General features: G+C 43.1%; 1 protein-coding gene across 2 annotated transcripts; it reads left to right on the forward strand.

Annotated features, from left to right (window-relative positions):
- Positions 1 to 809: 809 nt before the first annotated feature.
- On the forward strand, positions 810 to 25,869 carry gramd2b (GRAM domain containing 2B). Of its 2 annotated transcripts, none has more exons than XM_088336673.1 (13): positions 810 to 903; positions 2,126 to 2,246; positions 9,846 to 9,933; positions 10,010 to 10,079; positions 12,203 to 12,306; positions 15,096 to 15,191; positions 15,271 to 15,342; positions 17,549 to 17,632; positions 17,704 to 17,815; positions 20,323 to 20,545; positions 20,626 to 20,730; positions 23,273 to 23,357; positions 25,686 to 25,869. In XM_088336673.1, exons 2-13 carry the CDS (start codon positions 2,137 to 2,139, stop codon positions 25,725 to 25,727), a joined length of 1,191 nt encoding a protein of 396 aa, XP_088192799.1. In that variant the 5' UTR covers positions 810 to 903; positions 2,126 to 2,136; the 3' UTR covers positions 25,728 to 25,869. The 2 variants fall into 2 exon arrangements, with proteins under 2 accessions (XP_088192799.1, XP_088192800.1); XM_088336674.1 differs by lacking the exon at positions 810 to 903 and adding an exon at positions 7,065 to 7,229.

The following is a 25,869-nucleotide window of genomic DNA, read 5'->3' on the forward strand; positions in this document are numbered from 1 at the left end:
TCTCTTAAAAGCGTTGATGACGCTTTACCCTGAAAGATAATGGCGGACAGATGAGGAAGGTGCTGTATTTGAGCCAAATCAGGAGGCGTTTCCTGCTACAATGGAAACCAGTATTATTTGTTTCATGAGGGGACACAATAAAATGGCCTGGAGAGGGATGGGCACCGCCAGGCTGTACTTACCCAAGACATACCACAGTAAGTGGTCCCGACAACCCTGGTAATTAAGGGATTCGCGAACCATGGTTTAGTTTCTTAAGTCGTCATTTTCTGTATGATTTTATGACAGAAATATTTTATTATTTCCAAAAATTGCTAATGATCTCATTGTTTTGCTTTAAAAATATTTGAAAACAATGGAATGCCTTTACTGGACCTTTGGGTAAAGGCCGTTAGGGCCCAACCTCACTCAGACCTTAACTCCAGCAGCCCCTCCAGTAAATTGAGTTTGGGACCCATGCTGTCCACACAAATGTGCAGAGGATAACAATTTGGCCCTCTCACTCAAATATAAACATATCGGATGCTTAAACCAGTTTTTGTACTTTCACGGTTGCCATGGCGCCCAATTGGCCCCGCCGTATGGCGCCAGCTTCTGTCACGGTTGCCATGGCGCCCAATTGGCCCCACCCTTGGACACCAGCTGAAGCTCGTTGACAGATTGGCTCCCTGTCAGTATTTAAACCCTATCCTGTCAATAGCCTTTTGTCGGTGCGTCTGAGAATCTCCATTTTTCCTGTGTTTTTGCTCCTATTTTGCTCCCGCCACGATCTGTTTGATTTTGACTTTTTCAGTTCCCGAAAACGTCATCGCTAGCCACGGAAGTCCCACGAGCAACCTACTCCCCGTGGTCAACGATCTCCGGATCAAGTATGCCCTCCTTTCTCCTTTCCCGAATAAAACAGTGAGTAATGTTACGCGAGTGGGTCCTGTTTCCTGTTCTGGTCCTGACAGAACACCTTTTTCCTGGCCAAATTCAAGCACTTTTCAAGGACTTTCAAAGGCCATTTTCCCATTTTTCCAGTACCATAAAAGATGAAATCTGGTTTGAATTATGTATGTTAGATTTTTTTGCATGGCCCAAAATAAAAGTCCATTATTGATACATAATCCTTGCAGTCATACACATTTCCCAGTGCCCTGTTTAGATAGATAGATAGATAGATAGATAGATAGATAGATAGATAGATAGATAGATAGATAGATAGATAGATAGATAGATAGATAGATAGATAGATAGATAGATAGATAGATAGATAGATAGATAGATAGATAGATAGATAGATAGATAGATATTTTATTCATCCCAGTAGGGAAATCCACACTTCCAGCAGTATCCTTGTGTTGGAAAATAAAATAATCAAATAAAAGATATAGAATACAAAAATACCCACTATAACGTTTTGCTATAGAGTATTTAAATAGTGCTACGGAAAATACACATTGTAATAAAAATAGGGTAATATGCAAATTTGGGGCTGGGGTTTAATGTGGGCTTTTACTCCCCCGGGTGGAGTTAAAGAGCCTCATGGCATGAGGAAGAAGAACGGAAGATGTTTAGATGGAGCATGCTCTGTCCTCATGAGCGCGCCCAGTTGGTACTACATACAAACTAATGCCAGCTGAAGTTAATCACGAGGGAAGAAGAAATGCAATAGCAAAGTGAAGCCACCAGAAAGCGGCGTCAACGTCATTTTTTGAGCAGACTTGTTGAGAAAAAGTCAACCAATTCAAGCAAACATTTCTAAGAATTTCACCCAAAATTCTTTCATTAAAAATAAAGTTTTTTTTCTGGATTCCAAACACCCGTACGGACATCTTTGGACTTTAGTGGGATTGTTTGACACACTTTTGGTGGTATCATATGACCTGCACACGAGTGTGTGTGTCGCACACGCGTGTACACACCCACAAAACTGCAAACAGACAGGATCGAACGGAACCCGTCGTCTATCCCGAGTGACGGTCCAAAAACTTCTCTTTATCTTCTATTTATTCAAAGAGACTGGGTCAAAGGTGGACCTCCCCCCCCTTAAACACACGTCCGGTGGCGTGATCGGTTGGGGTGAAACCGCTAAGCAGGTGAAGGGGTTTCTGGTCTAAAGTTTTTGGGGGTTTTCCTGCAGGAGCCCGAGAAATGACGGACAGCGGCACGCCGTTAGAGGAAGACAGCAGCGGCAGCGGTAGAACTTGCACCGGATTGTCCATGCGTCACCACGGTAACAAGGATAAACATACCACTGGCAGGTTTGTGTTTCCCTATAAGACGGTACCTGGTACCATTACCTGAACGCCTAACAGTAAAACTGAAGTTATACTTGGAATATCAGCATAGTTTTGGTCTCTTTTGGAAGACACTTTAAAGTTCAATATCTGTTTAGGTTATGAATTATAGAAGTTTGAGTATCCATCCATTCCTGTCACAGACCAGAAACGGACACAGGACCCAATAGCGCTAGTTATCTCAGTTTTTATTAATAAAGAGGGAGAGCAGGGCTTGCCTCCGCGATTCGATGGCTGACGGACAAGGCGAGCGGGCGATGCGGAAGTGGCACTTCCGTGTCCAGCGAGGAGGATCGGAAACAGGCGGGAATTAGAAGTCGTTGGCCGGGACTGGAGAGCAAAGGGGGTGTCAAGTTCAGAAACGAGGTTGGTCACAGGAGGCAGAATGGTAACGGGGCAAAACAGGTCAGGTAACAGGCAGGCAGAACGGGGCGAAGTCAGGTCCGGAAACAGGTTGACAACGAAGATCAGGCAGAGAAAAGCAGGGCAGGAACAGAGTCGGACGAAAAAGCTTACTGAGCTGCTGGCAACAGTTCGCATAACGATCTGACGGCTGATCCAATTAGATGTCCAGGCTGTTGCCGCCAATTAAGCAGTCGTAGATGCGCTCAATCGACAATCATGACAATTCCATCATTATCTGAAAAGCTTATCCTCAGTGGGGTCGCGGGCGTGCTGGAGCCCAGCCCAGCTAACTTTGGTGACATCCTGAACTGGTTGCCAGCCAATCACACACAGAGACAGACAATTCACTCGCTCAATCACACCTAGGGACAATCGGACCGGCCAATTAACCTGAAAACTGATGTTTTTGGAATGTGAGAGGAAACCGGTGAACATGCAAACTACACACAGGAAGGCTGGTAGCTGGATTTGAACCTGAGAGGTTTGAATACACACAAGGACAGATTTTGTGTCTGCCTATTATTGTCTCTCCATAAATCGGCCTGGAAAATATAATGCAGCAGGGCGGTGGGACTGAACAACACAACAGGATTAAAGACCCAAGTCTTCCTGAGCTCCACTTCAAAATTGACAATACTACAAAAAATGAGCATTTTACACAAGTTTTCTCGAGGAGAAAACCAAAAGAATGGCATTTGAGTGTCCCTATGGAAAGGGTGTCATGATTGCGGCTGCCCCGTTGGCGGCAACAGCCGCAGGAGCTGATCGGCTGATAGACTCTTTTTAAACTCCCATATTCCGAAAGAAACCCGTCAGACCGTCTGCTAACCTATGCACTCAGCTAGGCAAGCTTTTGTACTCTCCGACATTATCCTGCCCTGTTTTCCTGCCTGATACCTGTTGCCGACCTTTTTCTGGACCCGTTACTGCTTTTGCTCCTCCGTCCCGGCCATCGACCTGTTTTCCTGTTTCCTGCCTGATAGCTGTTGCTGACAACTTTCCTGGACCCGTTCCTGTTTTGCTCCCCTGTCCTGGCCATCGACCTGTTTTCTCGCTTTCAACGACTACCCTCGCTCGACACTGAAGTACCACTTCCGCGTTCCTGCCGTCTGCTACCCGTGACCGCCGATCATCGGATCGTGGATGCAAGCACTGCTCTCTGTTTTAATAAAAACGGAGTAAAACGAACGCTATTGGGTCCTGTCTCCGTTCCTGGCTTGTGACAAAGGGACTTCTATTCTGGAATGCTTCATTATACAAAAATGATCTTGGGCTCTAATGACATGTAAGACTTGGGGCTATCTTATCCACCACCCTGTTTCGAAAAATGTACGGGTGTCAGTGTCAAGAACCAGAACAGGATCAGGACCCAAACGCGTGACATTTCTCACGCACGCCTTTTATTTTACGGGAAATAGGGAGACATGCACGTTAGGCAGCAGTCTGGCGTGAAATGATAGAAAGCCAAAGACCGACGGGATCGATAGCAATTGCCAGAGAAGATATCGGACTAATGGGGTCGATACCGGACAGGACGAGACAGACAGGATTGATAATAAAACAGGATATTGAAATAAATGGAATGGTCTTTGGCAGCTGTCTTTCATTTGTAAAATAACAAATAAGCATGTTATTACTATGTTATTACCAGGTTAAATCTTGGAAGTAGGGTAGAATAGACCCAGTCAACCACTTAACAAATCATTTTCTGGAAAATCCCAATGACCCACACCTGGTGAGCTAGACAAACTATACAGGAACGAAAACAGGAGAGAATAATAAACGGGACAAAAATAGACGGCAACGAAACTGGAAACCAATTTTAAACAGGACAAAAATAAACTGGAACAATTTCGGACAGGAAATGCCAACAGAAAACAAGACCGAGTCAAAACCCACGTTTTGCCGGGCAGATGTTCGTTGACGGACTGACAAAGGAAGAATGAGAGCAGTGAGCTTAAACAGACGGAAAGCCAATCTGTCAATGAGCCGCAGCTGGCGCCACACGGGCGGGGCCAATTGGGCGCCATGGCAACTGTGACAGTCAGGCTAGTTAGGACCTACTATATTCCTAAAATACTTTTATCAGACCCTTGTCGACGAAACATAATCATTGATGATGAATTAGAAAATTAGGTTGGACATTTATGAGGCTGTAATGGTAAAGTTTATGTTTTGTTATTAAATGCTCATCGTGGCTGCAAATATGATTTTATCCTAAAATTTTTGTTAGCATTTAGGTAACCCATGGGAGGAGCCGACACGCCAGCTTGGGAGAAAGGCGTGGGCATAGGTAACTTTGCGCTCTAACGCTCAACGGGTGGGGCAAGGCAACAGGAACGGTCTAAAGGTGGGGTGTGTCGTTTGAGATTTCCTAAAAAGTTAAAATGAAATATTTTCTCTATTAAGTATGTGTAAACGATGAGTAACTGAGTTCAAAGAGCCCTTACCTATGTCCCTTTAACATACTTTTAGTAAAGCTGTTCGGGCCGCAGAACACGTTAGGTAGGAGGAAAGGGAAAATTGAGAAGTGAGGGGATAAGAGAATGTAGCTAGAAAGTACAAAAAGGCCTGCTTCAAGTAGAGTTCAAACGCCAACCCCAGAAACAAAGAGTCTAAAAGAGCTTGTCTCAGAAAAGCACGTCCTTGCACGTGTAACATTTGGAGGTTGACATAGGCTGCAAAAGTTCCAAATTCCATACAGGACCTTTAAGTGGTAGAGCAGTGGTCACACTCTTTTTTGAAGCTGAGAACTACAATTCTGTTTGATTTACATTACTTATGTTTTATTACTATGTCGTTATTACGTTATTATCATGTTATAACCAGGTTTTAAATATTAGTGGCTCAGGAGGTAGAGCGCTCGTCTTGGGATCAAGAGATCGCAGTTCGAATCCTGGCTCCTCCGTGTTACATGTCGAAGTGTCCTTGGGTAAGACACTGAACCCTTAATGCCCCCAATAAGCAGGTTAGCGCCTTACATGGCTGCACGGCCGCTATTGGGAAATGTGAAGCACACTGTAAAGCGCTAAATAAATGCAGATCATTTAATTTCATAAACTGAAAGGCTATCCAATAAGATTTGTCCGTCAACAAACCCCTGCACTTGCAAGACATGCATTTTGACCCTGTCCGGTATCCTGCTCGTGTATCCAGTATCTGGTATTGATCCCATCTGTCCCGTCCTGTCCGGTATCTTGCTCGTGTATCCAGTATCCGGTATCGATCCCGTCTGTCCCGCCCTGTCCGGTATCTTGCTCGTGCATCCTGTATCCGGTTCAATCCCGTTAGTACCGTCCTGTCGGGTATCTTGCTCGTGTATCCAGTATGTGGTATCAATCCCGTCCTGCCCAGTATCTTGCTCGTGCAACCTGTATCCGGTATCGATCCTGTTTTTCCCGTCCTGTACAGTACCCTGCTCGTGTATCCAGTATCCAGTATTCATCCCGTCTGTCTTGTCCTGTCCGGTATCTTGCTCGTGCATTCTGTATCCAGTATCCATCCAGTCAGTCCCGTCCTGTCCGGTATCCTGCTCGTGTAGCCAGTATCATGTATCGATCCCGTCTGTCCCGTCCTGTCCATTATCATGCTTGTGCACCCTGTATCCGGTATCTATCCCGTCTGTCCTGTCCTGTCCAGTATCTTGCTGTTGTATCCAGTATCCGGTATCGATCCCATCCGTCCTGTCCTGTCCGGAGTCTTGCCCGTGCATCCTGTATCCAGTTCAATCCTGTCAGTCCCGTCCTGTCCAGTATCTTGCTCGTGTCTCCAGTACCTGGTATCAATCCCGTCCTTTACGGTATCTTGCTCGTGCACCCTGTATCCGGTATCGATCCCATTTGTTCCGTCCTGTACCGTATCTTGCTCGTGCACCCTATATCTGGTATCGATCCCATCTGTCTTGTCCTGTCCGGTATCTTGCTCGTGCATCTTGTATCCGGTATCGATCCTGTCTTTCCGGTATCCTGCTCGTGTATTCAGTACCCGGTATCAATCGCGTCTGTCCCGTCCTGTCCGGTATCTTGCTTGTGCATCCTGTATCGGGTATCGATCCCGTCTGTCCCATCCTGTCCAGTATCTACTCGTGTATCCAGTATCTGGTATTAAACCCATCTGTCCTGTCTGGTTTCGATCTCATCTGCCCCTGGCTTCCTCTTTTCCTGTGCCTGACTTCTCTGTCTCACTTTTTCTGCCCGTTTGTGTTCCTGCGCATGATTGCCCCGTTTCCGTAAAATAAAGTTCGGTGTGAAAACGTTACGCATTCGGATCCACCGTCTGTTCGGGTTCTGACAGTTATTTGAGGTAATGTCAAGGCTGTTTGAGTGTTTATCTCATTAGTTTTAGAAGTCAAGTAAAACGCGACTATTCTGTGTTCAGTTCAGAAGCCGAGATGATTTCTGAGGAGCGACAAAGGAGTCCCCGAACCCTCGGCGAGCATCTGCAGAACTACGAGTCCGAGCTCCAACAAGAAAATCAACAGCAGCTCCAACAGCAAAATAACCATCAGGAAACAGTAACATGCAGGAAAGGAACACTGGTCAGGTAAACAACATCTACTAACTCATTCCATGCTATAACATATGAATACGTTTCCGGAATCGTTTCCCCTAAGTGCTGAAATGTAGGAATACGTTTTTCTTCTTTTATTAAAAAAAAACAAAACTATTACAAAGGGTTTGGAGCTGCTCATCGGTAAGTGTCAAGCCTCTGGGAATGATTTTAGTATGAAAAATTACTGTTAGACGGCAGGAATGGCTTTCATCAGAACTTTGTCAAAACATTAGGGAATCCCAACTTTCTAGTGTTGCTTCCTGTATCCGGTGAATGAGTGTGTGCAGGTGGCCCCATATGGCGAGTAGGCATAGTGAAAATGTAGTGAGAGTTGCGAGATTTGTACAAATAATAATGGGTTATGGTTAAAATAGGAAAGAATATATCTTTATTGTCATTGTTACAAAATGGGTTGAACAAATGTGACAACGAAATTGGACATGGCACTCCAGTTTCACATTTAACGGGGAGGATAAAAGAAAACAAAGAAGATAAAGGAACAAAGAAGATAAAAGGTTATAGTTAACACAATATTTACGCAAGAAAACTCTTCTAACTCTTCAACAAAGCTTCTCTATTTTAGACCCGTCGTCATCGTCTGGTCAAAGAAGAATGACGTTTCGTGCACGTTCGCAGGAGCGTGATCACCTGAGGGGATGCAATCGCCATGGTGACCAAAATTGTGCGATCACGTCACTAGAAACACCGGGCGCTGAAAAGTCCTTGCATAGTTCATGCATAAGTTCAGTGTCTTTGCTATAAAATATTATTTTGCGTTGTTTAGATATTATGAAAAAAATGAAAAGTTCTGCTTGAAATGCAACCTTTTACAAAAATCAGTTTTTCTCAGATTTTTTTACAATGAAAGATCAGGGTTCAAGCTTCTTTTTTTCCTATTAACATATGTTTTTCTGGAGAGGGATAGGCGCCACTAGGCTGTCCTTGCCCAAGACACACCAATGGAAATGGTGCCCATAAAACCCTAGTGGTAGAGGCATCCAACTTACCAACCAATCAACCACATAGCTCACGGTTCATAGATCCCTTAACAACCAGGGTCATAGGGGCAACATTTCCTGAGGTGTGTCATGGGCAAGGACAGCCTGGCAGTGCCCATCCCTCTCCAGGCCATTTTCTCCCCTACATGAAATAGAGTACTGGTTTCCATGTTTACCAGTAGCAGAAGAATCCTCCTAAACTCACTCAAATACAGCACCTGTATCATCTGGTCGCGTTGTTTTTCAGTATGAAGCATCATCCTACTCTTGAGCATGTGACAATACTACGGAGCTAAGATTTTCTGTAAGCATTCAATTATTAGATAGTACACCTTATGGTGCAACCTGGACACATCATCAGTGACTCTCCCAGGGGTCATTAGGTGTTTCGGGTCTTAGTCAGACACCCTCGACCTAGATGAGGGTGATTAAACCCCCGACTTGGGTCTAGGTACCGCACTAAGAAAACCCTCTCCCTTCCTCAACCAGAGCCAGCGTGAAGCCTTTTCAGCTGCTTCCATGATGTGGTTGATGGTTGTTGGTGGCCTATGCAGTCCACAAATACAGAGGATCCCGAAGACCTGCCTGCAGGGCCCCTGCAGCCCACCTCAATAGGGGCCCTCCACCCATTCCTCTGGCATTCAGCCACGAGATCAGCATACTTTGCCCTCTTCCTCTCTTGCACTTCATCCATCCAGTCCTCCCATGGGACCGTCAGCTCAAGGAGCAAGACCTGCACTATGTCTGGCCAGAGTATTGTAGCTGCTTCCTTATATCCACCAAGAGCTGCCAGTCCCTTGCAGTTCTGAGCAGGCCCCCATGGGTCTTCTTGGAGGGTTAAGGTTTCTCTCCTGCTCGTACAAAGGAAATTATGCTCTGGGTTTGATGTTGCCGCTTGCTGGTGTTGATGCCAGTGCAGATGTCACGTACCAGAAACAGGACCCAGTAGCGTTCGTTGACTCAGTTTTATTAATAAATAGAGAGAGCAGTTCTTGCGTCCACGATCCGATGATCGACAGACAAGGGTAGCAGGTGGTTGGAAACGCGGAAGTGGCACTGCTGATTCGGTGTCAAGCGAGGATGGTCGAAGATCGACAGGGAATACAAGTCGTTAGCCGGGACGGGAGAGCAAGGGCGGTGTCAAGTTCAGAAACAAGGTCGGCAACAGGTGTCAGGCAGGTAGCGGGGCAAATCAGTTCGGAATCGGGAAGGCAGAACGGGGCAGAATCAGGTCCGGAAACAGATTGGCAACGGGTATCAGGCAGAGAAAAACAGGGCAGGAACAGAGTCTGAACATGAGAGCTTGCCGAGCTGGGAGCAACGGTTAGCACAACGATCTGACAGGGATCTCTTAACAGCCGGGGGTTTAAAAGGAGTTCATCAGCCAATCAGCTCTCAGGGCTGTTGGCGCCAATTGAGCAGTCACAAGTGCTCTGAATCAGCAATCATGACAGCAGATTGTGTCTGCTATTGCCCACAGGACTTGGTCGTGGGCCAAAATAGCAAAAATTGACTGGCACCAGCTCTCCTGATTTGACAAAAAAACATCTGGCGTTGATTGACTTTTTAAAACCTTTTAAATCAGCTTTTAACCCTTTGCGTGTTACAGGTCCAAGACGTTTGATCCGTCTCTACTGAGTCCCATACCAAGCGAGCTGGACTCGAAGTTGGAGAGGAAGAAGTCGCACTACAGTCAGGTGACCGGCAGTCCACGACATAAAGACAGAATTCGCACAATGAGAGTTCACCATTTTATTGCTTGTCGTCTTGCAGCTGTCCAAGAGCAACTGCCAGTATCACAAAGTCTTCAAGGAGATCAGCAAAGACGAGCAACTCAGGCAAAGTAAATTCAATTTTGAATATGGGCGGAAAGGGGGCAAAGCCTTAGGGGCCAGGGCCGGCAAAGTCCCCATTTGCACCACTATAACGTCGAAACAGATGATCAGGAGAAAACATATGATTACTTGGACTTCGCCACTGTTAGGAATTAAATATTACAAATGTAACGTTTACCAAATTGTTCGAATTAGTTATCTGACTCCATTAACCAAACACAATTCTCCTAACAATGCATGCTCGTTTCTTTATGGGAAAAGATGGACAAGAATGGCGGACATTTTCACATGGGGGCAGATTTAATTTCTTAAATGATAAACTAAGTGAATTGCATCGAATTAGCCGAATTAGCCGAATTATTGTTCGTCGAGCCTTTTTTCTCCCTCTCGATCTCCGATTTTCTTCCTATGCCCACGCCTTTCTCCCAAGCTGGCGTGTCGGCTCCTCCAATGGGGCGGGCCATATACTCCCCACGTGGGCCCCTATTCGTCTCCTCGATGTCTGAAGAAACTCAAAACAACACCAAGTGTTTCCACGTCATCAGGGCTTTCTTCTCCAAACATTGCCTGCCATCTGCGTCAGAATTCTGTTATCAAAATTCCCCAGCCAAAACACTCCGCACTTGGAACAGCGCGACCTGAAGCTCACTCAGTGAAACTCTTCATTGCACTCGATAAATGTAAATTGTATTTAATCATATAAAATATAAAATCTTTCACCACTACTAAATTATGGCTGGAGGAAAAAAATAAAGCAAATCCTCAGAAGGGGCTGTATAGCAGGACTATTGATTTTAATTTTGGATTCAATTTATTGGTCCACTTCGGAAAATTCAGCTCCTTATTTTAGTCCCAATTGTCGTTTGGTTACAAGCATGAATTTTTTTGTATTTTTTGATCTTCTCAAGCTATGATTCCATGGTTATTTTTGCTTCACCCTATAGCAGGGGTGTCAATCTCATTTTAACTCGGGGGGCACACGATAGAACAAACATTCTGTCGGGGGCCGGACGAGTAGATTAAAGAGAAAGAAAAAGAGAGATAAAGAAATAAGAGAAAGAGGGAGGGAAAAGGGGAGAGGGTGGGACAAAGAAAGAAAAGGAGAGAGAGGGAGAGAGCGTGAGAAACAAAAGATAAAAAGAGACAGGGGGGAAAAGAAAGGGAGAGGAAGAAAGAAATCCAAAGAGAAATAGAAAGACAGAAGGAGAGAAAAGAGAAGAGAAAGCGCAAAGGGTATGAAGAGAGAAAGAGAAAAGAGAGAAAAGGAAGTTAGAGCAAAAGAGGTTAAAAGACACACAGAGAGAAAGAGACAAAAAGCAACAAGGAAGAGAAAAAGAGGGACACAGAGAGTGAAAGAGACAGAGACAGAGTGGGAGAAAAGAGGTGGAAAAGAAAGAGAGAGAGAGAAATAAATAGAAGTACAGTGTCTTTGTGAGAGGCACCTGGCTTTGACAACATCAAGTGGACATATTTCAACCTGCAGCTCCTTTTTCTCCTGCGCTTCTCTGAGTGTTGTCTCGCGGGCCGGATTCAATCCCTTAGCAGACATGATCTGGCCCGCGGGCCGCCTCTTTGACACCTGTGCCCTATAGCATCACTGCAAGCCTTGGGACAGATAGTAGAATAGATAAAGTACAAAAAACACAGTATCGAATTGCCGGGCCGCAGTCTTTGCACACAGGATTGTGAACTGAATGAAAATAAATGCATTGTGGGAAGTTATTCAGCCGACTCCTTTTCGGCATTATCACGATGCCCTGCTGCGGACCAATAGAAGACAGGCATCTCAGAGATGTAACTCTTCATATGCATGAACGCTGTAAAAAACTTGCGAAATATTTTGCTATTGATGACACAAAGAGGGAGAAATGCCGTAAAGAGGGGCCACAAAAACATCTTATTCCACACCGAGAAGTGAAAACGTCTTGATGCAGGGACACCATATCCTCAGTGTCCACTGTAACTCCGTGTTCCAATCGAAGACTTGGTCCTGCTTCTATTTTAGTACCTCTTCTTCTTTCAAGTACCTGCAGAGGAACACGTACCCCCATTTGAGAACCACCGCACAAAACATGAAAGATTTCGGTTAAAAGCTTGCCGATGAGCCATCGAATTTCTCTTCTGTCCCCAGGTTACACGTGTGCTCTGCAGAAGGACATCTTGTACCAGGGACGCATGTTCGTTTCCGACCACTGGATCTGTTTCCATTCCAAAGTTTTCGGGAAAGACACCAAGGTCGGTCTAGGACAGGGGTCGGGAACCTTTTTGACTCAAAGAGCCATAAAAGCAAAAAATATTAATTTTATTTTGGGAAAGAGCCACACCATATATTATGAGACAAATTTACTAAATTGCTAAACCCGCGCCCCAGACAAAAGCTTAGTCTTTAGCACATTTATTTGTGATGATTTGATAAAAATTATGAAAGAGAATAATGCCAGAGCCCCTGTCCCAAATTCAACAAACAGACCACTTTAAACTTGTCTCTTTCTTGCAATTACTCAAGATCGGTTAAACTCCTTTTGACCCTTTTTTTCATACATATTGGTTTCAAAACCAGATGCAAGCATTTATTTTGTAAAAACGTCACAACATTCTGAGAATAGGGAGCCTTATGTGCTTACCTTTGGCGAGAGATGGGAGGGAATGCTTGTACTTTTTGCATAGCTCCACCCATCCCTCCCACTCACCCAATCAAATGACTAAGTTCTCTTCCGGTGTTTTGGCGTATTTACAGTTCTGTGGATTCATCATAAAGTATCTGAACATTGAACACAGATTATATAGTGAACTTTTAAATAAAGGATTCTTTAGCGTTGTACAGCCAAAACGAGTTTTTTTTTTCCCCTTTTTTGTGTGACACCTTGACTGTAAATCGTAGTGAAAAACGTGCCCTATATATACTGCGAAGTGTTTCTTTCGCATTTAACTTTGGTTTGGCTTTACGTGTACCTGAATAGGATAGACAATCCCGGTTATGAACAAAGTGGAGAAATTTTGCATGCAATCAAATTGGTCTCTGAGCCACAGATACTCATAGAAAGAGCCATATATGGCTCGCGAGCCATAGGTTCCCGACCCCTGGTCTAGGATGTGGTTCCTGTCCAAATTTTTTGAAAAGTCTGCTTCAGTTTTTTGACAATTCCAGTACAAAACATAAGTCTACATACCTGTCAACCTCCACGGCTCTATTCCCGTACAAAATACAAAATAATCTTACACCATTTTTTTTTTTCAAACGAGTTGATTTTTGTAGTTTAACATGTTATATTGTACATGTGTTTCATTACATCATATATATTGTTAATTAACATTTTGTTGTGAGATCCTGAGTTGCTCGACATGAATGAGGTTTATTATAAAAAAATGAAGTAGCTTGGACGTTCACTGTAAAAGGAAAAAATACATGCAAATAGAATTAAGTAGAATAATACATTTTCTTATTCAAATTATGAATTCATCTTCTGCATTAAATTATTGTTGGTAATATACTGATTAGAGCAGGGGTGTCAAACTCATTTTAACTCAGGGGCCACACGATAGAACAAACATTCTGTCGGGGGCCGGACTAGTAGATTAAAGAGAAAGAAAAAGAGAGATAAAGAAATAAGAGAAAGAGGGAGGGAAAAGGAGAGAGGGCGGGACAAAGAAAGAAAAAGAGAGAGAGGGAGAGAGCGTGAGAAACAAAAGATAAAAAGAGACAGGGGAAAAGAAAGGGAGAGGAAGAAAGAAATCCAAAGAGAAATAGAAAGACAGAAGGAGAGAAAAGGGTAAAGAAAGTGCAAAGGGTAGGAAGAGAGAAAGAGAAAAGAGACAAAAGGAAAAAAAGGAAGTGAGAGCAAAACAGGGTAAATGACACAGAGAGAGAAAAAGACAAAGAGCAACAAAGGGAGAGAAAAAGAGCGACACAGAGAGTGAAAGAGACAGAGTGGGAGAAAAGGGGTGAAAAAAAGAGAGAGAGAGAGAGAGAGAGAAGGAGAAATAAATACAAGTACAGTGTCTTTGTTCGAGGCACCTGGCTTTGGCAACATCAAGTTGACCTATTTCAACCTACAGCTTGTTTTTCTCTTGCGCTTCTCTGAGTGTTGTCTCCCAGGCCAGATTCAATCCCTTAGCGGGCCTGATCTGGCCCGCGGGCCGCCTGTTTGACACCTGTGGATTAGAGGGATGATCACAAACCTATCTTTTTTCATTTTATCCTTTTATACTTCCTTTTTTTCTTAACTTCTTTATACAACATCATAGTTCGTAATATAATGTATCAAAGAAAGTGAGCCGTTTGAGAGCCGGCTCTCTTTAATGAGTTGAGCCGAAAAAGCCGGTTCTCTAAAAAGAGACGGACTTCCTTTCACTACACAATGATGTTTTTTTAAGACCACGTGTATTTCAAATCGACTCAATCAACCCCGCCTGTTGTATTCCGATCGGAATGACTTACGGCGTTTTAATTCAGGTTCGGTCATTGCGACTCGATGATTGTAGCCAAAGAAAATTCAAAACTAGGTTGTAATGTAGGCCTACTGCTCTGCTTTCGCTTTGTTCACGCGTGATCGGAACAATGCATGATGGGAAATCCCCGGGCGGCAGACGCATGCGCACAGTAGCATCAAACCGCTCGCTTCGTTTGCAACGAAAAAAAACGATACCGAGATAGAGGCTACCGCGGCGAACTCGTTTGACTTGATTGATTTGCTGTTTCGCGATAGTCGGTGTATACCGGATGGTACCATAATTGACCAATTTGCGTTTTTCCTTACAGGTTTTCTTGTACGTCTTAAAATGCATAATAAACGTACTTTTTACGGCAAAAACGTACAGCTTGACAGGTATGAGTCTATCTCTGGGTATCTGGCCTGACTCCATTGAGAATTTGTTCCATTCCAGTTCCTGTCAATATTTTGTGGCATTTCTAGCTATGTATTCTTTGTTTTCAGTTAATATTCCAGCAATCAATATCACCTCTATAAATCTTTTGATGATGATGTCATTGTTCAGTCCAAAGAAAATGTCCATGTTTTTCCCAGATTGCCATTCCGGTCATATCCGTCACCCACGTCAAAAAGACCAAGACGGCCCTCTTGGTGCCTAATGCTGTAGTGATAGCCACAGCAAATGGCAGAGTAAGGAAGGGGCCGTTCCAATTTTTTTTTGCTGGGAGACTAAAAAAAATATTCATTTGCTGAACCATCTTCTTTACAGTACGTCTTTGTGTCCTTCCTGGCCCGGGACAACACCTACAAGTTCCTTATGTCTGTCTGTCTTCACTTGGAGGTAAGTTCTTCAGTTGTTGGAGCCAAAGAGCCTGACGCTAACTTGAGCTGGAGTCGAAGCTATCTATCACACTCACTAGGCAACAGTCCTTAACTCATTCAATGCTAGTAGTTTTTCTCAGATTGGGAGAGCCGGTGACTCATTCTTGAAGACCTACAGAAAATTCAGTCCTGTAGTTATTTATACATAGGCTTCAACTCTCATTTTTCATCAGAATTTTTTTTTTTCTTAGCTTTTACCGTTGTTCGGAAACAGTTGAATATGTTTCTTCCATCAGATTATCCATTTTCCGTACTGCTTATCCTCAGTAGGGTCGCGGGGGTGCTGGAGCCCATCCCAGCCATCTTCGGGCAGTGGGCAGGGGCAGGATTACTTTAACTGGATTACTTTCAATTACTTTTGGATGACTCCAATACCAAGTATGCTAATAAAAGACAAAAGAAACTAAATATGAATAAAATGATGACTCACAACACGTGGTAAGCTTTCTCTCCTGGCTTTGATCTCCGGCAAAACTAACATAAAATGCGACAGAAACAAACTGAAAATAAATCCAAGCAGCTTGCCAACATCCTTTTTGCCGTTCCGTGTATTCCGTTACTCCCCAAGCCTGCACAAAATTTAGTCATTCTATTCATATTTAGTTTCTTGGTATTGGAGTAATCCAAAAGTAATTAAAAGTAATCAAGTTAAAGTAACCCTACCCAACCCTGGGCAGGGGACACCCTGAACTGGTTGCCAGCCAGTCGTAGGGCACACAGGGACAGACAACTCGCTCGCTCATTCACACCGAGGGACAATTTGGACCGGCCGATCCACCTGAAATGCATGTCTTTGGAATGTGGGAGGAAACCGGAGTGCCTAGAGGAAACCCACGCAAGCACGGGGAGAACATGCAAACTCCGCACAGGAAGGTTGGTAGCTGGATTTGAACCCATGACCTCAGAACTGTGCCTGACACGCGCTACCACCACGCCGCCCTGAATATGTTTCTTGTCATTACTTATTTCCAAGAAAATTTCTGGTAAAATAGTTTTCTGTGAAAGGATGCATTTCAAGCAGAACTTCCCCTTTGGTGCGTTTGTTTTTTTGCATTTGTGATACCTCCAATATCTAAACAATACTTTCCATAAAATCAAGGGCAAAATGATATTTTATTGCAAGAACATTCAACATATGCACGAATGCCTGATGTTTTCAGTGAGGTGATCACATACTTTTGGTCATCGTGGCGATCACGTTCCCTCAGGCAACCACGTTCCTGTGGGCATGCACGAAACGTTGATGAAGATAAGACCAATTCGTTGAATCGTCTCATACGTGTTCAAACAAATGCAGGAATCAAATGACCCAAGAGGGAGTTCTTTTTTAATTGGCACACAATTTCAACAACAGACTCAGCGAATCACAGCTATGGGTGGGTCTTTATAGTTTTCAACATAGCACGTGTACCCGGTTTGGCCCCGTCCCTTTTCACGCCTGAAGGCGTACATGCCCAGGATTCCGTCCTTATTTGGAAGTGTTTTTAAGTTTATGCCAGTTTATGTCACTTTGCCCTTTGCCGTTATCGCTTGTCCTCCCTTGAGGAGGATTGTTTGTACTAATTCGTCCGCCGAGACCTTCCCGAGATGTAAACAACATTTCTCCAAGTGTAAGCAAGTCTTTCTACATTTCTTTCTAAATGTATGCAAATCTATTCTACAAATGCAAGTTTATTTTCTACAACAACGTCATCCCTCTGTGACCGGACGATGACAATGGGCCTTAGTTATCTTTTTTGAAATGCAAAATCTCTGTTAAAGAGTTACCTGCCTTATACTATTGTTCCGTATTCTGCAACTCTCCACACACTGCTTCACTATACCTACTCACCATATGGGGCTGCCAACCCACATTCGTTCGCAGGATACAGGAAGCAACACTAGGAAATCCGGCTTGCTGATCAAAGCTACTCTGTTATCTAATGTTGTTTTATCAGACTGAAATCATTCCCAGAGGCTTGATTCCTACCGATGAGAAGCGGCAAAACCTTTATAATAGTTTTTCTTTATAATAAAAGAAGAAAAATATTTTGGCACTTAGGGACAATACTTCTGAAGATGTATTGATACGTTATGGCATTGAATGAGTTAAAGGCAAACATTTCCATCCAATGGCTAAAGCACTTTTTGTGTGACTTGAATGGGTTATTCATTTGTTCGAAAAGGAGAAGAGTCCGTGCAACAGCCCTATCCCGTCCCAAATTAAGTTCCGTGGTCGAACGCCGCCTCGCTCCCCGCGATTTCCTCTGGTTAGCCACAAACACACACACGTAAACAACACAAGCTCGCATCGCGTTTGACGATACTCTACCTTCATTAGAGTTTTCATGCTGACTTCGCCGACCTGGATGGATTGCTGCAGAAAAGAAGGCGAGACACGGAGGAAAGCAGCACTTCGGATTCCCAGACCCCCGATGACGACAAGATAGCAGGTAGCCGGATGTTTGAACAATAAGTACAGTAGAAACCCAAAATATGGTGACCCCTCCCTGCTACATTTTCACTTTACGTGTGGAACAAAACGTTTTTTCAGTCCCTCTTCAGGGCATTTTCCTCTCTTTATCATATTAACAACTAATTTGTATGCCCAACTACGTATAAATACCCAACTTGTCTGTCTGCTAATGTTCAAAGTCATATAAAATGCTTGTCTGCTATTTTTTCGCGTTACGGCATCATAAAAATGACAAAAAGCAGAACTACCTCCCACAATGCCTTTCTTTTCATTCAGTTGAGAATGTTTTGTTCTTTCGTGATTTCTCGAGTTAGCGATACAACACTGGATTTTAGTACTGTGTTTATTCGCAATTGGTGTTATGATTTGGTTGTGGATGGAACCCATGTGGGGGAGGCAGGAGTTGAGGGCAGAGGTTCTTAAAAAGAGGACAGTATTTATTACCAGAAATCAGGACCAAAGAGGTTGGCAAAAAATGCCCAAACAAAAACTAAAACCAGTAACCAGAAAATGCAAGTAGAAAAGTAACCAGAAAATAAGCAAACCTGGCGTGGAAGTGAAAATGACAGAACTAAAAAATGACCGGAAATTTCGGAACAAAAATGGCCTTTTAAAGGGTTCAGGATGATTGGACACACTTGTGTCCAGTTCAAAACGCCAGTTGGGGCCATCCGGTGGTGGGAGGTGGGCAAGACCCTTACAATTGGTCCCAAGGCTTGCAGGGATGCCAAAGGGGGAAGCAAAAAACCCTGGAAATGAAACTTGCGATTACCAAGAAATACGACGAAGGCCCACAATTCGCTATGCTAACTTAATTTTATGGTCTTAATTAATCGACAATTGGGAAAATGATTAAGAACAAGAGGCAGTTAAACGAACGAAGTCTTCTAAGGGGATGGCAATCCTCGCTAGAATAAACTTTAAAATCAGTATTTTTAATCAGCCTTCCCCTTCTCCTCCCCTGTATCCTTCTGCTACTCCGCTCAACCAGCTCAAGTCACGTCAAGCTAAAAGCACATAAAATCCTTCCTTTACATACACAATTATTTTTGGGGTGTTTTCTTATTATACATATGTACTCTACATAATCATTGTTTATTTAATGTTTTATCTGTGGTACTAGGGGTTTAGAAGACATTGGGGCGGCAGTAGCTCAGGAGATAGAGCGCTCGTCTTGGGATCAAGGGATCCCAGTTCGAATCCCGACACGTCCGTGTTACATGTCGAAGTGTCCTTGGGTAAGACACTGAAACCCTAATACCCCCAATAAGCAGGTTAGCGCCTTACATGGCTGCAAGGCCGCTATTGGGAAATGTGGAGCACATTGTAAAGCGCTTTGGGAAGTCATTGACTTGAAAAGCGCTATATAAATAGAATAGAACAAAATATGCCTTTTTTGTCATTGTTACAACATGGGATATGCTGTGACAACGAAATTGGACGACTCCAGGTCCACATTTACAGTGAGGATAAGGAAACTAAGAGATAAAGGAACAAAGAACTAACTGACTTTGTTGTAAGTAGGCTTTGTTTTCCTCCGGGGGGGGGGGGGGGGGGGGGGGGGGGGGGGGGGGGTCAAACAGAGTTGCTGGATACAACCGGAATGTTTTATGTTTGATCTTACATTACACATTACACATAGTCCAGTGTTTTTCCGAATTGCTCAGTCCACAATTGAATGGATTTGGGAGTACAGTCCATAAACATGCCCGATTAAAGTCGCCGTCGACGATAAAGCTCCGTTGGGGTGTGCAAGCTGCTGTTTATTGATAGCAGCGGGCAGGAGATTTAGCGCTAAGCTAACGTTAGCATCCGGTGAAACGGTTAGCGGTGGAAAGTAAACAGCAAACACAAAGACCACAGTTAACTCTCCCGGTACATAGAAGGGTCGATACTGCTAGAAACTCCATATCGAGTGAGCAGTGTGAGTCAATGGTTCGGCTGTTATTGTAGCGCGTAGTCTCCAACCCCTGTTTTTACCGGAGTCTTCGTCTCGTTCGAGCCGGTGATGTAATGCGGCGTCGGGTAAGCAAGACTCCGTGATGACAAAAAAAATACTCCAATTCCGGACGTTGTTGGTGGCGATTCGCAGCTCAAATTCACTCATTGTGGACGATGGATCTGGCGTTGGTTGAACATGCAGATCATTTCATTTCATTTCATTACCTAATTACCATTGGTTTCCCTCCCCCACTGTACGCCAATTTCCCTCAGCGATCTACACCTCAAAATGGATTAATGTCACAACCTAAGGGTCTATTGTATATCCCATATAATGATCAACCAATTTCCATTTTTTGTACTGTGTCAATACCCAACAACCCTTTCCTTTCAGACAGTCCTTCACGGTTTCATCAGTATTCCTAATTTCTACTGGATCTTTGATTATAAATCCTCATGGTTTCTGGACCTCGAACCAGTTTGAAGTTTGAAGTTTTACCAACAAGTCTATCTCCCTCAATCTTCTCTTTTTCCACTTTTCAGACTTCACAGTCCGTCCCTTCCTGGACACATTGGAATGCAGTGACGCCTGTCCATCTCCTGACCATCAACACCAAGTGAAGAACCTTCTTCATTCCAAACACCTCAAACATTTGAAGATTCCCAATCAGGAAAGCAAGCAGCATGGCCTGGAGCTAAAACGAGAAGATGGAGGAAGGGGGCAAACCATGTCCCTCAACACTCTGCTTTGTATTTACCTGTTTCTGTGAGTGTGTGTCGTGTTGATACCCAAAACCGTACCTCCTTTGGCTGGAGATCCATTAATGTGTTTTCATGTGTCTTCAGAGTATGCATTTTGATGTTGTCGTCATGCTTCTTGACCGTCAAGATGGTTTCCCTGGAGCATCGACTGGCGACGCTCGGCTCAATCTCAGAATTGGTACAATCGGAGTAAGTTGACACGGCCTTTACCTAGTTATTGAAGATGGATCGTGGATTCTGATCTTGTCCTCCGCCTGTTTGTTAATTTTCCTGTGTAGAATTCAGATTCAGATTCAGATATACCGTAAATTCCGGACTATAGAGCGCACCTGATTATAAGCCAACCCCACCACATTTTAAGAGGATAACCGCTTTTGTACTTGCACAAGCCGCACCTGTATATAAGCCGCATGCGCCCACCTTAAAACATGTAACACAATCACAAAATTAACCCAAACCCGACTTTGAGTCCCGCGATTGTAACTGAATATAAAGTACACAGTCCAAACACCACAGCCGGTAAAATGAACGGAAAATGATACCGGTACTTAAAGTTTGATGCAGACCTGCAGAGTCCGGGTCCCGTTAAAAATAATCGAAGGGAAAAAAAATTATATTTCCAAAGGTAAGGGTGGGAAAAATATATATCCACTATTGTCCGCTGCGTCCACAAACACGTCTCACCTTTACTCTACTTCCCGTCAGCCCCCGTTGTTTTCGCCCCTTCTTTTTGATTCGCCCGTGGAAGTCTCTAAAATAAATACATTACAAAAATATACAGTTGCAATTACATATTATACACGGTTACACATATTTACAAAGAAAGACGGTACACCGAGAGTTTTCAAAGCTTTAATAATAATATTATAACTTTCATCCCAAACCGTGCCTGTGAAGGGTAGCAAAACGCTACTAGGAACACGCTCGCAACACAGTAAACGGGTCTATTAAAAAAAACATTCCGTACATGTAGAAATCACGGTAAACCGTCCTCATCTTCCTCCTTATAACTGACGTCATCAAAGTCGTCTCCCTTTCAGTATGGGAAAGAGACTTTGTCATATAGACGTCGTCCCACGTCCCCTTATTCAAAAACACGCTAGCAACACGCTCGCAAAGTCAAGTTTACGTGCAGTTACTCTGTTTCCTTCTTTATCGGACTGCTCGATTGCGTTTAGCTTGAAAGCTGCGTCATGTGCCTTTCTTTTTCAATTTGCATGATGAGGATATGTCTACGCTAATTTAATTTGTGCACAAGCTAAGAAGTTGCAGTCTTCCTCGGCGCATATATTCCACCGGTCTAAATCTTACGTTTTGTACTCGAGCGCCGCTAGCGGCTATTAGAAAAATTACATAAATTGGCCGCATCACTGAATAAGCCGCAGGGTTGAACGTTTGGGGAAAAAGTAGCGGCTTATAGTCCGGAATTTACGGTACTTAATTGTCATTCTTGTACACATGTATACAGAACGAAATGTCCATACATCCGCACAGTTTTCTTGAATGTACAGATATAAATATGTAGTATTGAGTGGGAGTATTGAAATACTAAATGATATCCTCAATAATTATAGCTATGAGTACTATACAGTAGTGCAAAGAGTGCAAGAGGAGCAGCTGAACAGATGTGCAAAATGGGCAGTCAGGTAAACAAGTCACTATACAATAACAATGTTGGTAATTCAAGAGGTTGGAGATTAACTGCTTCTCGGGAAGTTTTTATCGGCAGAATATATTCTGGAGACCATCGCAATGCAAGTCTTCAATCGGACAATCTTAGCAGTAATCTCTGTGACATTTTGAAGCAAGATTTTTAGACCTTTTTTTTGACGTCAACAGAAAACCGCAACTTCAGTTTTCTGCTTGCCAGCGCCCATTTTTGTGTTCAGCTAATTCTCAAAGTTTCAATTTGCTCCATATCCTGTTTTTAACTGCCTTTTTAAAAAAATCCTCCAACCCCTGTTCGCACCCTGGTCTCGTGGTTGCTTGACAGACTGAACCCCGCTCTTTCGCTTAAAGTTCCTGACTTTTAGTTTGCATTGAAAATATAACTTATCCAGCGGACACTATCTTAGAACATCAAACTTTACACTGTAAAAGAAGAAACAAGAAACATCAAACAGGACAGAGAAAAATAAACATGACAATGCAGCAGCTTCTCTTCTTAGGCGAATGGTTGAGTGGTTCACGAGGTGATAAAACTCTTTGAACCACGAAAACATTTTATTCAACTGTTGGAACCCTATATAATTAAGATGATTCTTATTCTGATTCTAATTCTAACATTGTAGTGTGTGAATAATAAATGTATTTACAATTATCCCATCAACCACTTTGACCTATTGTCCTCTGGTAGACGCTACAGGTCCCTTAAAACGAGGACAAACAGGCTGAGACACAGAAGGGCCATCACTACCCTAGATGAGCGCACAAACTGTGAATGATTTTGGGTTCTTGCTGCTAAATGTTACAGCAAAAAATGTGAAAATGTATACCTTGTATACCAAATGTTGCGCTATTACTAGAACTTAAGCTAGTCTCTAAGCGCTAGTTTGCAAATATTAATTTTTTTCACTTTTATCCCGATAGTCTTTTCCCTTTTTTAAGTATTTCTTATGTGTTTTTTCCTGGAGTTCCATGTCTAACCTTGTTGCATACAATGTTTAAAAAGTAGTTATCAATGACAATGCAATTCAATTCAATTCATTACATTATTTTTTTCTTGTTTCAGCAACGACTTCCTGCGGGTTAACGACGGTGTCAATAGGGAACTATTCTCCGAACTGCTAAGCTTCAATCTCAAGAAGCTGGAAAAGGTCTCAACTTTCAAGCTACCAATCAGCTTTCCCATGCGTTGCCACGTGACTCTGTGACTAATAGAACATGATCGTGGGATATAATGTCTCACTTGCAACGACTAGGTGACACCGGATACCAGCTAACACTGATTAAATTTTTATAGACATTCTACCCACTCGTCGCAATGAAGTATTCAACTGCTGCTAGAAGCTAGCTACATTAGCATGTTCAAGGTTTAAAATAGATGGGCGAGCCGCTAAATATATTTTATATAGAGTGCAGATGATGGACTAGCAGATGGAACAGGGGTCGGGAACTTTTTTGATCCAAAGAGACACAATAGAAAAACATTTTTAGAGAGAGCTAAACCATACATTTTAAGACAAACTTCAGCAAAACCGCATAACCGGATCTTCAGAAAAAGCTAATTTTTCGGTGCATTTTCATTTTCTGTGTGATGATTATATATATATATATATATATATATATATATATATATATATATATATATATATATATATATATATATCCCCCTAGTGGGAGGTGGCTAGAGTCATTTCTGACTCTTTTTGGGAGATTGATTTAGAGGAGGGGATTCCCAGCCCCCTTGCTCAACCCAACTGAGGAGAGATGTTAAGATAAAATATTTGAAATAATAATAACAGAGGGGCGGCACAGCAGCTGGATGGTTAGCACGCAGCCCCGCGGTGCAGAGGTTCAGAGTTCAACTCCAGCGACCACAACCTCCCCGTGTGGAGTTTGCATGTTCTCCCCTTCCCTGCTCCAGGCACTCCGGTTTCCTCCCACATTCCAGAAACATGCTTGTTAGGTTAATTGGCCGGTCCGAATTGTCCCTAGGTGTGAATGAGCGAGTGAGTTGTCTGTCTCTGCGACTAACTGGCAACCAGTTCAGGGTGTCCCCCTGCCCACTCCACCCCAGCAACCCTACTCACAATAAGCAGTGCAGATAATGAATGAATGAATGAATAAAAGCCAGAACTTGTGCCCCATATAAAAAATATACCACTTTAAACCTGTCTCCCTCCCATGGGTACTTAATATCATCGAGACTCATTTTGACCTACTTTTTATCTAAATAATAAAACAACGTGCGAGCAGAGTTCTTTTGTAAAAATGTCACAAAATACTGCAAACAAAAGGTTCATGGACGTATTTCCCTTCAGCACAGTTGGTGCGTGTGTGAGAGAGGGGAGCGTGCTGTTTTTGTGTAGCTCCACCCACTTCTACCTCTCACCCAATCAAATTATTCTGGGTTCCTGGCTAGCACTTTGTTTTTTATCAAAAAGTGTCACAACAGTGAAAATACATTATTAAATGAGCTTCCATGTAAAGAATTCTTTAGCGATGTTGTGACACCTTGACTGTAAACCAAATAACACTGTGCTCTTTATATTCTCGACCAAACAATCTATGTTTACAGTGTAGTTCTGGCTTTGCATGTATCAGTCTTGAGACTGAGCCTATAAGAATTGGAATACTGCATAGCCAGTAGCATCTGGTCACCGAGCCATAAGTACTAGCGAGCAATAGGTTCCCAACCCCTTAGCTTGAAGCTACCCATATTAGCGATTTGTTTTAAAATTAAAAGACTAGCAGCAAATGATATTTTTATTAATCTGAGACGAAGCATTTGCAGTTTGACAGCTTAGAAAATCGATAGTTTGCACTGTGGATATACGAGACATATGGACAACAGCTAAACACTAGCTACGTTATCATCTTGATGGTGGAAAGTACTGTGTCACGGAACGGGTCGGGAAGCAGGAAGTGGGAACTCATTTGCGTAGACGATCCGTCACTTTAATTGAGAAAGAAAAGTTGTCCAACACACAAACGGACCAAAAACAAAACAAAACACGATCAAACGCAGGCAGATTTACAGTCTATGCATTTAACAGGATTAGACAGAACTTGCCGGAATCGCACAGAATGTTACATCGAAGTGCAACAAAGTCCAACAAGTACCCATCAGGAAAATACAGGTCAGCCAGTGTCAAGGGGCGGGGCCAGCTGGGCGCCATGACAACCGTGCAGGACATGACATACTGTACACCCAGCAACAGCTAGCATGAGGTTTTTGAGTTTTTCCTTGCCTTCATGTTGGTTTCAGATCAGGGGATGGTGTCATAATAGTCTGAAATAATAGTCTGTGCAGCCCTTTGAGACTCTTTGTGATTAAGGGCTATACAAACAAAAACGACTTGACTTGACTAGCATTTTACGATGCAAATGGGCTAAGACCTAGCTAAAATCTCACGTTGACTGCTTAGCGTAGCTTGACTAGCATGAAGCTACATTAACGTCATACTGTTTTTTTGTTCCAGGTGCAGAAGAATCTTCAAAGACTTTTGGATGAATCCGTCTGATGAATCGTTCATTCTGTAAATATTTCTAACAATGTAATATATACATATAAACTTTTTAGCTCTGGGGGGAAAAATACTGACCCAAAAACACAATTTTGGGGATTAGATTATTTTGTTCAAATAAAGATATTGCATTGTGTGA

This window comes from Urocampus carinirostris, chromosome 5, assembly GCF_059441175.1.
Source record: "Urocampus carinirostris isolate Australia breed hairy pipefish chromosome 5, RoL_Ucar_1.0, whole genome shotgun sequence".
Classification (NCBI taxonomy): domain Eukaryota; kingdom Metazoa; phylum Chordata; class Actinopteri; order Syngnathiformes; family Syngnathidae; genus Urocampus; species Urocampus carinirostris.

Coding starts and splice junctions, on each gene's coding strand:
- gramd2b (XM_088336674.1), top strand. CDS start 2,137: ATGACGGACAGCGGCACGCCGTTAGAGGAAGACAGCAGCGGCAGCGGT. Junction 10,080..12,202: donor AGACGAGCAACTCAGGCAAA/GTAAATTCAATT, acceptor TTCTGTCCCCAG/GTTACACGTGTGCTCTGCAG. Junction 12,307..15,095: donor TTTTCGGGAAAGACACCAAG/GTCGGTCTAGGA, acceptor TGTTTTTCCCAG/ATTGCCATTCCGGTCATATC.